Below are 12958 nucleotides of genomic sequence, written 5' to 3'. Positions count from 1 at the left end.
CCTATCCCAGCTGTCATAGGGCGAGAGGCGGGGTACACCCTGGACAGGTCGCCAGTCTGTCACAGGGCCAACACACAGGGACAGACAACCATTCGCACTCACACCTAGTGACAATTTGGATTATCCAATTAACCTATCCCCACAGGCTGCATGTCTTTGGACAGTGGGAGGAAGCCGGAGTACCTGGAGGGAACCCACGCAGACACGGGGAGAACATGCAAATTCCACACAGAAAGACCCCGGCCTGATGTTGGAATTGAACTCAGGACCTTCTTGCTGTGCGGCAACGGTGCTAACCACCGTGCCACCGTGTCGCAGATAAATACAACAAAATAAAACTAGTACCGGTACCAAAAAAAGATTTATTCATAACACACGTGAAAAGACCCAGAAAAACCGAGTTAACGATAAAAACGATAACAAAATAACGCTAAAAACCTATTAACCTATTAATGAAGTCCAGGGTGTTTGGATGGCACTTTAGAGTTAGTCTCTATTTTTGAGTTGGGTGTTGATATTACATAATGTGTGAGGGCACATCATGGTCAATGTCTGCAATCAAGAGACGACTTTGCATCACACTTATAATTTTCCGCTTTGGTTGCTAATTTTCCTATTCAGATCAGTTAAGAACTCTGTGAATAGAAATGCTTTTAGTTTGTTGCTCTATTTTTACTTTAGTTTTTTATGTACTATATTATACATTTTAAAACTTGAATGTTTGTAGTTTTTGAACTAGTTGGATAAGTACCGGAGCATTTTAATTGTGAATAATAAGTTTCAACTGATTGTTGAAACGACCTCCTCGGTTTTGGGGTAATAACTGTACATGTCTCTGAAATGTAGGCCTCGGATATTTTGAATAAACTGTAAAAACAAAATAAAAATCCAATTGGTGATGCAGAAGTTGCATTATTTAAATTTAGGAAGATAAATATTTTGATGACTTTGAACCTGTTTACCTTAAAGGAAATGTTGGTGCAATAACAATATAAATATCAACAATGATTGATAATTTTCACAAGCAAATTAAACAACCGAATGCAATTTAAAACTCACACTTAAGGGTCACGTAACACACAACTGTGTGTCTCATTTAAAGCTAATCTGCATATCAAATTCATCCTGACCTTTAATTATGTAAATAGAATTAGTCACCACAGCAAAACAACTGTAATTAAAAAAAAACAGCAGTTGTAGTCTAGTATATCAGTTTGTTCGTAGCTTCCACACATCCAGCACTGACTAAAAAACATTTGGAAACAGTTATTGGCACTTTTGTGGAAAACATAAAAGGTATAGCAACAAGCAGCATAGTTGACTAATGTCTGCACACGTGCCATCTTATATAGCCTTACAAAATAATACTGTGGTTCAACTGGGCACGTGCATGTAGCTGTGTGTGTGTGTGTGTGTGTGTGTGTGTGTGTGTGTGCACACATTAGGGAGTATTCCAATGCTTAATAGCACTAGACGTCTGCTCAGCACATCATGGAAGCACTTCTAAACAGCCATGGCAACAATCAGAAAATGTTGCAGCAGATTTGAGCTACCCCCTACTGGACATATTCTCCTTTAAAGAAAAGTTTCAGTTTCAAAGTTAGCGCTGCCTCTTGCTTATTACATCACATTCGAGTCACAAAAATAGTGAAGATGCCAGCTTAAGGCTTTACAATGCACTTTGTTAACCAGTGTGAGGTCTATCTTTTATGTACAGTCTGTAGTCAAAACTCAGTATACGATAAATAATAATAATAATATAGAAAAAGGCATAGTCTCCATCTCACAGCAACACAACAATATTCATATTTGCTTTTTCTGTTGATTTGTTGGGGATGGTTCAGCGCGGCTTAGCGTACACCTTAAAAGGGTAGGGTGTGCGAGTGGCTCCGGTGACTCCTTCTGTACTCAGCTTGACTCCATCCAGAGTGGAAAAATTAAACTTCTGAAACAAACTGACAAAAAACAGGAAGAGTTCCATCCTTGCCAGCCCCTCACCGAGACACGCACGCCTTCCTGGGAAATGAAGGTGACTCTGGTTATCACCCCATCTAACCAATATCATAATTACAGTTTATATGTTAAAATTACCTGCAGAGAAAGGTAAAAATGCTCCCCTCCTCACAAACTTGCCCTCGCTATCTAGGAAATGTTCAGGATTAAAGGTGTCTGGAGTCTCCCATTTATTCTTATCAAACAGCACTGAAGTCAGGTTAGGCATCACAGAGGTCCCCTGCACATAGACGACAGCAGTCACATTCAAAGATGGTATTCAAAGTGCTGGTTTATACAGCTAGGCAATGTTTGTAAGAACAAATATAAGACAAAAAAAAAGACCATTTTATCTTGAAAAAAGGACAAAGAACCCTGCCTAAAATCTCATGCAAGGGCAATTTTTAATCTTATGTAGGGGGCTTAAGCTGCTGTGTTCTATGAGCAGACCAGATGCACCTTGGGTATGAAGTAACCACCCAGGATTGTGTCCTTGGCGGCCATCCTGAGTCCATTGAGTGGAACGATGTTTCCCATCCTCTGGATCTCGTGGATGACAGCATCAGTGTAAGGCAGGTTGGGTTTGTCTGCCATGGTGGGCTGACGGGTCTGTCCGATCACTCTGTCTATCTCTTCCTGGACTTTACCTAGGAGTCAAATTATATTAACTTGTTAATTAGCAGGTATCTGTGTCATATAATTATTTTGATCTCTGACCTGGATGGTATTAAAAACTAGTTTTGTTCTGAACTTACACTGGATCTGAGGGTTCATGATGAGATAGATGAGTCCCCACTGCAAAGTCTTTGAAGTGGTTTCACTGCCAGCCAGGAACAAGTCCAGACAGCACAGAACCAGGTTTTCTTCCTCAAAGCCCAAATGACTGTTTCTGTTGTGCTAGCGAGCAAAGCAAGGTATCAAAAATACAAGTTAATGAACAGATTTTATTTATTACTGTTATTATTATTTTGGTTGAACGTAAACAGCATACTTTCTCCTTTATGAGGAAGCTGTCAATGTAATCTCTCGGGTTGTTGGGGTCCAGATCTAACTTATGTTTCTCGATCTCTTCCCTGATAGATGCCACCAAAGATTTGGAGCTGCTAAAGATGCGATTGTGAGGTCCCGGCAGGTGTTTCATCAGTCCTGGGAATGCATCATATAGCTGTTAGGGGAGGAAATTGAAAAAAATTATTCAGTGGTGGGTTACCTTTCAATATTTTCAGGAAGAAAAAAATCCCACTGTGTCTTACTAGAGCCCATATGGAACCTTCCAGATAGGCCATCTCAGTCAGATTGCTCAGCATGATCTGGAAGTTGTGGTCACTGTAGTCAAATCGTCTCCCAAACACTATCTTGCAGATGATGTTGGAGACAGCATTGTTTAAGAACGGCACTGGGTCGAATGGCTCACCTGAAGACAGGAAATGCGTTTAGTCACAGTACACTGTGTGTGTTTTGCTTTCACTCATTGCTGTCTCTTGACCTTTCTCCTTTTCCATCGCGTCCTTCAGATGTTGACTTTCATCACAAATACTCTGCTCTGTCGACTCCTTAGCTAAACCAAAGGTGCGTAAAGTAGTCATGGCAAAACGTCGCTGTCTCCTCCACACCTTCCCATTACTGAAGAAAAGACCCGCTGAAAGGAAAAGAAAGCAAAAATTACTGAGGTGTGGCTCAGAGGTTGACCTGACTGCTTTGTTGCTGAAGTATTGCATTTGTGTATTTTTTTTGTGTGATTCACCTGAGTTCCCTGAATAAATTCTGGTCACCATCGGGCTGTAAGGCCGGTCCACAAAGTTGTCCGCTTGTGTTACTAAAGCTTCCTTCACCATCTTCCACCCGGACACAAACACTGTTTTGTGTCTTCCCAGACGTATGCAGAACACATTCCCATAAAAATCAGCAAGCTGTGGATGCAGCGGCAGACAATAAGTGGCCTGTTGTCTAGCATGTGATTCTGATAAGATGCATAGCACAACCTGTTGTTAACACTATAACTTAGTATCTGCAAGGTATTTGGTATTATTTTATTATTTTTCCAGAGTGAAACATGAACATTTTCTTAACTTTATTATTAATGTTCTCTTTAAACTATTCAAGCAGTGATTCTACTTCAGATAAAAAAGTTTAACTAAAGAGCGTCAGTGTCAGTGGAAATCCTGAGGTTGCCCAAGTGGACTTTTAAGAAATGTGTAAATGCCACAATGATGTCAGCTTACCTTGGTTAGGTAAATATGAGGCTGTTTGGCATCAATGTTGAAGATGTTTCCTAAAATAGGTAGAGCTGGAGGGCCTGGAGGAAAGCCCGGTGGATCCTTATCCTTACGAAAATGAAAATATACCATAAGGAGGCCGGCAAAAATAATAAGCAGCTGCTCCTTTATATCAAGACAAAGAAACAAATCACGCAGCTGCATTGTGAAGCAGAGTAAAACTAAGTGATCAGGACCTCAGCTCCAGGATCCCTTCCTATTTAGAGATGGGCTGGTACACTGCTGACTCACAGCTTGGGTATATATAATGATCTGTGTGTGTGTGTGAAAGTTTGTCTGATACTGGGTCAGGCCTCAATTATTACAGATTCTACTAAAAAGTAGCACAAACATTTTTGTTTTATGTGAAATCTTTACATACATACGTGAACGGTTTTCAGTAAACTGATATAAGGGAGAAAAAAAACTTGAATAGTAACACAAATAGTTAAATGTACTGGTGCTTACATATTAAGTATAGCTGAGCATTTAAAGTGCTATCTACTACCAGCCTCATTCACAAAGCACTTTGATTATATACCTGAGCACTTTGTCTAGCATTCACGTGTATGCATACACACAACAATACTTTGACATGCAGACTAGAGGAGCACTGGCTTGTGAAAAAATCAAATGTTAAAATGGGAAAAGAAGCTAGTTGAATATGTAGTTGTGGCTTTGCATATACGGTTTCTTGTGTAACCAGTGAATTAAATCAGGTGTGCGACACAGATTGGCAAACAACTAGTTATGAATACATTTTATTACTAAAAGTGTACATTACAATTTGTCGTTATTGCAATTTAATGATGGAATATCCTTGAATTAAAACACAATATAGTGATTCGGATGCACATGTAATGCACAGGTAATCTTTGCAGGCAGCAGTGATACAGCAATGACATGAAGATATTAAAATTTAAAAAAAAATCCATCCTTCATTAAAATACTTTTTCTCAGTCTTGACTCTTAGTCGTTGGTTAAATGGCTCAGTGAGATTTATCGAGCCTTGGCGTGAACCTTGAAGGGTTCAGGCACACGTACAATTCCAGAAACTCCCTCTGTGCTCAGCTCCACTCCATCAGGAACAGAGAAAGTGAACTGCTGCAGCAAGCTGACAAAAAACAGGAACAGCTCCATCTTGGCGAGGCTTTCACCAAGACACACACGGTTCCCTGACAAATTTGCAAACACATACACGTGCAGGTTTACAACCTGTGGATGATGTTTTTTTTCTTGTTCAGGTTGTGCTAAAACAAAACACTCATTGTGGGGTTTTACCTGCAGAGAAAGGTAGGAATGCTTCTCTCTTCACAAACTTCCCATCAGCATCCAGGAAGTGTCCTGGGTTGAAGGTGTCTGGAGTCTCCCATTCAGTCTTGTCAAACAGCACAGAGGTGAGTACAGGCAACACACTGGTACCCTAGAAAAAAACCACAAGATAACAACAAGATACACTTTAACAACAACACCTGACAGAGCAAATATGTGAAGCTTAAAATGTATATTGCATGCACCTTGGGTATGTGGTAACCATCCAGGGTTGTATCCTTGGCAGCAACTCTGAGTCCATTGAGAGGAACAATATTTCCCATCCTCTGAATCTCGTGGATGACGGCATCGGTGTAGGGCAGATTTGGTCTGTCAGCCATGGAAGGCTGGCGGGTTTGTCCAATCACGTTATCTATCTCTGCCTGGACTTTCTCTGTGAAAGAGAATTAATAGAGTTCAGAAGAAGCCATATTTCAACACCTGTCTGTTACCATAGCACAATTATGAGTCTCAGTCTGTGCTTTTTTGGTCTGAGTAACTTACTCTTTGTTGTTATTCTTTATTTGTAATATCGTGGTTATTTTGTACACCTTTGTTTTTCTTGCTCATGATGTTTTCTTTTGCCACTAGAGAGCCACTTTACACACGGGACAAACTGTTGGTGGTGAGGACACTCATAATAATGAATGGAACACATTCTGTTCCTCAGAGACAAAGGGGGAGACAACAGGGCTGCTGAGCTGGAGGTAAGCAACCAAACACAAAGATATAAACTCTGCTCCAGCTGTAATCGCTGAGAGTGTGAGGTTCTTGGGCAATAAAAAAGGATGAGCTTAGTGCAGTGATTCAGAATTTAGTGCTATGTGCTTTATAAAAACTTGTCTGAAATGTCAATCAAGCCTTTTATTTGTCACATGCAATGTTTACACCTGCAGTGAAATTGGACCCCCCCCGACCATACATACAGTGGGGCAAAAAAGTATTTAGTCAGCCACCGATTGTGCAAGTTCCCCCACTTAAAATGACGACAGAGGTCAGTAATTTGCACCAGAGGTACACTTCAACTGTGAGAGACAGAATGTGAAAAAAAAAAATCCATGAATCCACATGGTAGGATTTGTAAAGAATTTATTCGTAAATCAGGGTGGAAAATAAGTATTTGGTCAATAACAAAAATACAACTCAATACTTTGTAACATAACCTTTGTTGGCAATAACAGAGGTCAAACGTTTACTATAGGTCTTTACCAGGTTTGCATACACAGTAGCTGGTATTTTGGCCCATTCCTCCATGCAGATCTTCTCGAGAGCAGTGATGTTTTGGGGCTGTCGCCGAGCAACACGGACTTTCAACTCCCGCCACAGATTTTCTATGGGGTTGAGGTCTGGAGACTGGCTAGGCCACTCCAGGACTTTCAAATGCTTCTTACGGAGCCACTCCTTTGTTGCCCGGGCGGTGTGTTTTGGATCATTGTCATGTTGGAAGACCCAGCCTAGTTTCATCTTCAAAGTTCTCACTGATGGAAGGAGGTTTTGGCTCAAAATCTCACGATACATGGCCCCATTCATTCTGTCCTTAACACGGATCAGTCGTCCTGTCCCCTTGGCAGAAAAACAGCCCCATAGCAGGATGTTTCCACCCCCATGCTTCACAGTAGGTATGGTGTTCTTGGGATGCAACTCAGTATTCTTCTTCCTCCAAACACGACGAGTTGAGTTTATACCAAAAAGTTCTACTTTGGTTTCATCTGACCACATGACATTCTCCCAATCCTCTGCTGTATCATCCATGTGCTCTCTGGCAAACTTCAGACGGGCCTGGACATGCACTGGAGTCTGACTGTTTGAGGCTGTGGACAGGTGTCTTTTATACAGATGATGAGTTCAAACAGGTGCCATTCATACAGGTAACGAGTGGGGGACAGAAAAGCTTCTTACAGAAGACGTTACAGGTCTGTGAGAGCCAGAGATTTTCCTTGTTTGAGGTGACCAAATACTTATTTTCCACCCTGATTTACGACTAAATTCTTTACAAATCCTACCATGTGAATTCATGGATTTTTTTTTCACATTCTGTCTCTCACAGTTGAAGTGTACCTCTGGTGCAAATTACTGACGTCTGTCATCATTTTAAGTGGGGGAACTTGCACAATCGGTGGCTGACTAAATACTTTTTTGCCCCACTGTACATAGCAAAGATATGACGTGGGTAGACAGGTCGGAGACGGGTAGTAATATGGAAAAAACAATGGGCAAGTGGAGGAGGGGAAAAAAGAGACCTGTAGTCATGCTGGACTCCTTATGGGAGGTCAGCATGAGAACAGAAAACAAAATGTGTTATTAGTTGTTAGCATTAGAAGTATTTTGTCCCATCTCTCTCTCCTCTGCCCAATAGATGGCTGCCCCTCTCCAATTCTGGTTCTTCCCGTTAACAGTGCTTATTCATAAGGGGTCATCTGATTATTGGGGTTTTCTCTCTATTATTGTTTGTCCTTTTTTTTTTTTTTTTTCCGAAAATAAAGCACCATGAGGATACTGAGATGATGATTATTGAACTTAAATGAACCTCGTGCATAGATTAAAAAGGAGTGATAATTGTTTAATCATTTAACTCTATTTAACTTTGCCTGCTAGTACATGCTTCACATCACTTCCAGTTTTTACATTGTCCAAATCAATACTGACATCATTATTCAAGTTCAATCATATTCTCGCTGCCTTCATTGAGCCAATCATCATCCACTCTGTACTCTTCTGTCATTCTCCCTTTCAGACTCCACACCTCCACCTGACCTGAGTCACTCTGAGGTAGACTCTGTCCTAACTCCTATCAAAACCAGGATTCTGTTCTGCCTGCCATGATGGGTCATCTGAGTTCAATCACCAAATATAAAATGATTAATTTCTCTGTCTCAATAAATCAAGTCCAGTACTCTCCTTAATGAACTCACACCTTCCTGGTTGACAGTACAACAGCCCCTGCAGAACATTTTGGGTGCAATCTGAGTGACAAGAAGAACGGTGAAGTAAATGCACTGTTGGTGAACAAAAAGTGGTGCAATCGTCAGCATGTTTGTGTGAAGAACTGTTTCTTTGGTCCACATATTGAATTGAAAGCTGCTGGATTGCATCCATACTAGTTCCTGTTATTGTTGTTACTGTTCACATTTACAATCATCTGATCCATTGCGGCATGACTCACGTCACGGCTAATCCAGTATTTTAGTGTGTTTATGATTTTTTCTGAAGACAGTTCTTGATCTGCTGTGTGCAAATGCTGCTAATGCATGCAGGGCCATTGCATTTCCCATCCTTATCAGATGAGATCAGAATTTGGTCCTATTGATACTGATGTAGGTGCCTCTTTTAAACAACATCCTGTACACACTACAAGTTGCTAGAAGATGGATAGTTGAACCTATGGAGATGTTGCAGAGCTACTTGGAGCCTGCAGACTAAAACCACATGGAGAGGACATTAACAGTACAAGGTGAACTGTGTTTTTCATTGTGAACAGTTACTCCTGGGAGCAATACACATTTCTGCACTCAATTTGAACTTGTCCGGTTGTTTGTATTAAACACCTGTAAAATGAACAGTGGCTTGTTTTGGCTGATGTTAGGATTTGTCAAAAGTAAATAATCTCACATTTGGTCTTTTGGCTATTTTAAAGCTCCATATAAGGGCTTATAAGCCACCCACCCTGGACATCAGGATGTCTGATCAAGAAAACCAGAGCCCACAGCAAAGTAGTGGCAGTTGTTTCTGTTCCAGCCAGGAAAAGATCAGCAGAGCACAAAACCAGGTTGGTCTCAGTGAAGCCCAGGTCAGATTCATTGAGCTGCACAGAGATATTGAAAAGTCACATTTGTCAATTAATATTAGAAAATGGTTCAGTTTTACAGTTCAGTTTGTGCAATGCAGTGTCCACATACATTCTCCATCTTGATAAGGAAAGCATCGATGTAGTCTCCGGGATTGTTGGGGTCCAGGTCCTCCTTGTGGCTCTTTATCTCCTGAGCGATGAAATCTTTGACTATGTCGAAATAGCTGAACATTTTGTTATGAGGACCTGGCAAACGCTTCATCACTCCAGGGAATGATTCATAGAGCTTGTTAATAACAAATGATAAGAGACAGTTTTATTCAAAGCATTAAAGCAACGGCCTAGTATTTACAGAGGGGAAATCTGTCAGAGAAAAAGCACAGCATGCATGCTTTTGTCATACTCTGGAAGAAGTAAATTGTTTTTGACTTACCTGACCCCATATGGAGCCCTCCAACTGAAGACTCTCAGACAGATACTTCAGGATGAGCTGGAAGTTGTGGTCACTGTAATCATATCTTTTCCCCATCACCAGCTGGCAAACTATATTAGACACAGCATTGTTGAAGAGACCTGCTGCACTGAAAAGTTTACCTGAAGAAGAAGAAGAAGAAGAGACAATTGTTACAGGTAACTTTTTGCTCCCTTGTGCAGGATTGTGAGCTTATGTTCCACTTAATGTAAAGCACCTTTCTCCTGCTCTATCTCCTCCTGCAGGTATCGGATCTCCTCACAGATACACTGTTCCATGCGTTTTTTCCCCAGGCCGAAGTCTCGTAATGCAGACAAAGCAAAGCGTCTCTGTGCCTTCCATTTCCCACCGTTGCTCTTGAACAGACCCTCTAAATACAAACATGCAGATTTGGGAGTTAATAACTGGGAAACAATTCCTGCACTGAATGAGAGGAAATAGAGAATAATTTCTTAACCTGTGGGTCCCGAGTAAAACCTGTCAGCCAGGGCACTGTATGGTCGATTCACAAAGTTGTCAGCTTGCGTCACCAGAGCCTCTTTTACCATCTTATATCCAGAGATCATTACCATTTTATTGCTGCCGAAGCAGAAACTGAACACGTTCCCATAGACTTCAGCCAGCTACAAAAAACACAACAAACACAAAGGATGAAATAAATATGTTTGGTTTTATATGTGTAAACTGCTCTGCTCAGAAGCCAGAAATCCACACTCACAGTTTGACTAACAAATGTAAATATTCAAAATCCAAATCAAATCACACCAACTTTTGTTTTCTCATTGTTAAGAGTGATAAACAAAAAATACATTTTCGTCTTCAAAAAAGGAGGAGAACCTTCTTGGATGGGCTGTACCACACAGCAACATTAATAAAGATTTTTAAAAAGTTTTTCTAAAGTGCATGAACGTAGACCACAAGCGGTGTGCATGGTGTTGTGGGATTTCTCTTTAGCGTATTGTCCTTTATTGTATTGTCTTGATGAAAGGCCTTCATGTTACTTAGTTTAGTATGTCTGGTTCACACCTCATTCACGCTGGGAAACAGACGGTGAGAAACTGGTGAATGCCTCCCAGGAGACGGAAGCTCACACAGGAAGACTTGACCCCAGAGTGGGGGAGATTCACACAGGTGATAGAGAGTTTTTCTGTTTAGAGCCAAGGTGTGAACTGCAACTGTAAAAGCCTTTTGCTCTGTGACTGTGTTTAAAAGGGACCTGAACTGTTCATTGTCAGAGACGACTTTCAGTGCCCCCTGACTGACGTCTCTCCTCATGCATGGGAAATAAAGTGTTGGGTTTTAACTGCTCATCGTGTCTGCAGGCTTTGTTAATAAATTTCCACAACAATGGACTTGTTTCTGAAGTATTCTCTCCTCCCTGTGTTTAAGTAGAAATAAGAATTATTTGTGAGTGTAACATGAACATCTCAGTTTCTGTCTTGAAAGTAGAGCATGTAGACACACCAGCACACAACAATATGTCCAAATAAACAAAGCAGTACTATAAACACTCAATGACACTCAATACTTAGAATCCACTTAACATAATACAAGTATGACTTGACAAGTTTACCTTGGTAAAATAAATATGTGGGTGTTTCTTGTCCACAATCTGGAAATTCCCAATAAAGGGTAAAGCAAATGGTCCTGGTGGAAAATTCCTTGGATTCCTGTTTTTGAGGTGGTATGTGATCAGAAGGAAGAAAAAAATAGAGATTAAAACCCCCTCGGTGCTCAGCAAAAAGCTGGAAAACCACATAGTTAAAGAGAGAGACAGCAGCAGCAGCAGCTGAAAGTCTGTAATCTGTCTTTTCCAGGCACAAGGCAGTGGTTTTGTAAGCCTGTCACGCTTGGGGGGGGGGGGGGGGTTGTTAGCCAGAAGCTCAATTACCTGAGTCTAAAGGTGATGGTGATACAGCGCTTTCACAACGGCCTGTGTATAAAGAGCACCGCATTCCCTTGTGTCTGCATGATGAAATCTATTCAGAGTCAATGAATGAACCTTTCATCTCATAGAATAGAACAGAATAGAATATCCCCTTATTGTCGTTGTACATGTAACGCACTGATGAAAAAACATAATCTAAGAGATTGATTCTGCAGTTTCATCTATCTATCTATCTATCTATCTATCTATCTATCTATCTATCTATCTATCTATCTATCTATCTATCTATCTATCTATCTATCTATCTATCTATCTATCTATCTATCTATCTATCTATCTATCTATCTATTGTTGGGAAATCAGTTTTACCCCGGTTCCTTTCATTCCTGGGGCCTCCAGAGATGCACCGGACTCAGTAGTCATTTTCACAAAAACTTTATTCATCTCTCTCTCTCTCTCTCTCTCTCTCTCTCTCTCTCTCTCTCTCTCTCTCTATATATATATATATATATATATATATATATATATATATATATATATATATATATATATATATATATATATATATGTATAAAAGAATTTATTTAACTTTGTAAATTTGTAAATTGAAACTGTCAGTTATATGAATGAACACTTTTGCATAATCAGATGTGTTTCATAAGGTGTCTTTATTGTAAAGCTAAGAAGTTTTCAGTGTGGAATATGTATGTGGTCTGATTAAATTTGGTCTATTATGTACAGTTGTGTAATTATGCAGAGTTGTCATAGGACAAGAGATGTACCATACCTCTCACAGAGAGCTGTGTTCCAGCAACTCTGCAACCCTGAAATGGATAGGAAGAAGAAAATGGACTGATGGAATAATAAGCTGGACTGCCTTTCCCCCCTGATTCTGTATTATTTAGGCCTCCATGGTCTCCCAGGAAAACAGCTCAGTTGTAACAGTCAGGTTTCACAGTTGTAGAAGCATGAGGGAACCTTTCCCCCCTGTTCTTTAAAGGTTAGTGAATGGTAAAAACAAGCAAACAAGCAAACAATAAAACAAAAAGTGACATTCTGTGAGTATTGCACTCGGATGTATGAATGTCTGTGACAAAGGGGAGGGGACAGCCGATGATCTTCTGCGCTGTGTTGACCACTCTCTGGAGCCTCTTCCGCTCAGCCTGGGTGCAGTGCTTCCCTTAGGTAGTATCATTTAAAAGGCACAGCATACATTTTCATTGTGATGTCGATGACACCCAGCTTTATTTGTC

At 40.5% G+C, this 12958-nt stretch overlaps 2 protein-coding genes across 2 annotated transcripts; both read right to left on the bottom strand.

Moving 5' to 3' along the window:
• Positions 1–342: 342 nt before the first annotated feature.
• LOC146546551 (cytochrome P450 2J6-like) lies at positions 343–4412 on the bottom strand. The gene is made up of 9 exons (XM_085264416.1): positions 4215–4412; positions 3737–3902; positions 3479–3631; positions 3246–3406; positions 2984–3157; positions 2748–2889; positions 2452–2639; positions 2092–2233; positions 343–2016 (listed from the first exon to the last, which is right to left on the bottom strand). The coding sequence occupies exons 1-9, from the start codon at positions 4410–4412 to the stop codon at positions 1841–1843; spliced, it is 1500 nt and encodes a 499-aa protein (XP_085120542.1). The 3' UTR covers positions 343–1840.
• Positions 4413–4979: 567 nt separating this feature from the next.
• LOC146546550 (cytochrome P450 2J6-like) lies at positions 4980–11622 on the bottom strand. Its single transcript, XM_085264417.1, has 9 exons — positions 11391–11622; positions 10275–10440; positions 10035–10187; positions 9779–9939; positions 9455–9631; positions 9222–9360; positions 5765–5952; positions 5529–5670; positions 4980–5422 (listed from the first exon to the last, which is right to left on the bottom strand). Exons 1-9 carry the CDS (start codon positions 11574–11576, stop codon positions 5247–5249), a joined length of 1488 nt encoding a protein of 495 aa, XP_085120543.1. The 5' UTR covers positions 11577–11622; the 3' UTR covers positions 4980–5246.
• Between the last annotated feature and the right edge of the window lie 1336 nt (positions 11623–12958).

The sequence above is a fragment of the Mchenga conophoros genome, linkage group LG23 (assembly GCF_057382185.1).
Source record: "Mchenga conophoros isolate Kocher_MC1m ecotype Shallow Benthic linkage group LG23, M_conophoros_male_GT1.1, whole genome shotgun sequence".
NCBI classification, from domain to species: domain Eukaryota; kingdom Metazoa; phylum Chordata; class Actinopteri; order Cichliformes; family Cichlidae; genus Mchenga; species Mchenga conophoros.
This window is presented reverse-complemented; position numbering and strand designations above follow the sequence as displayed.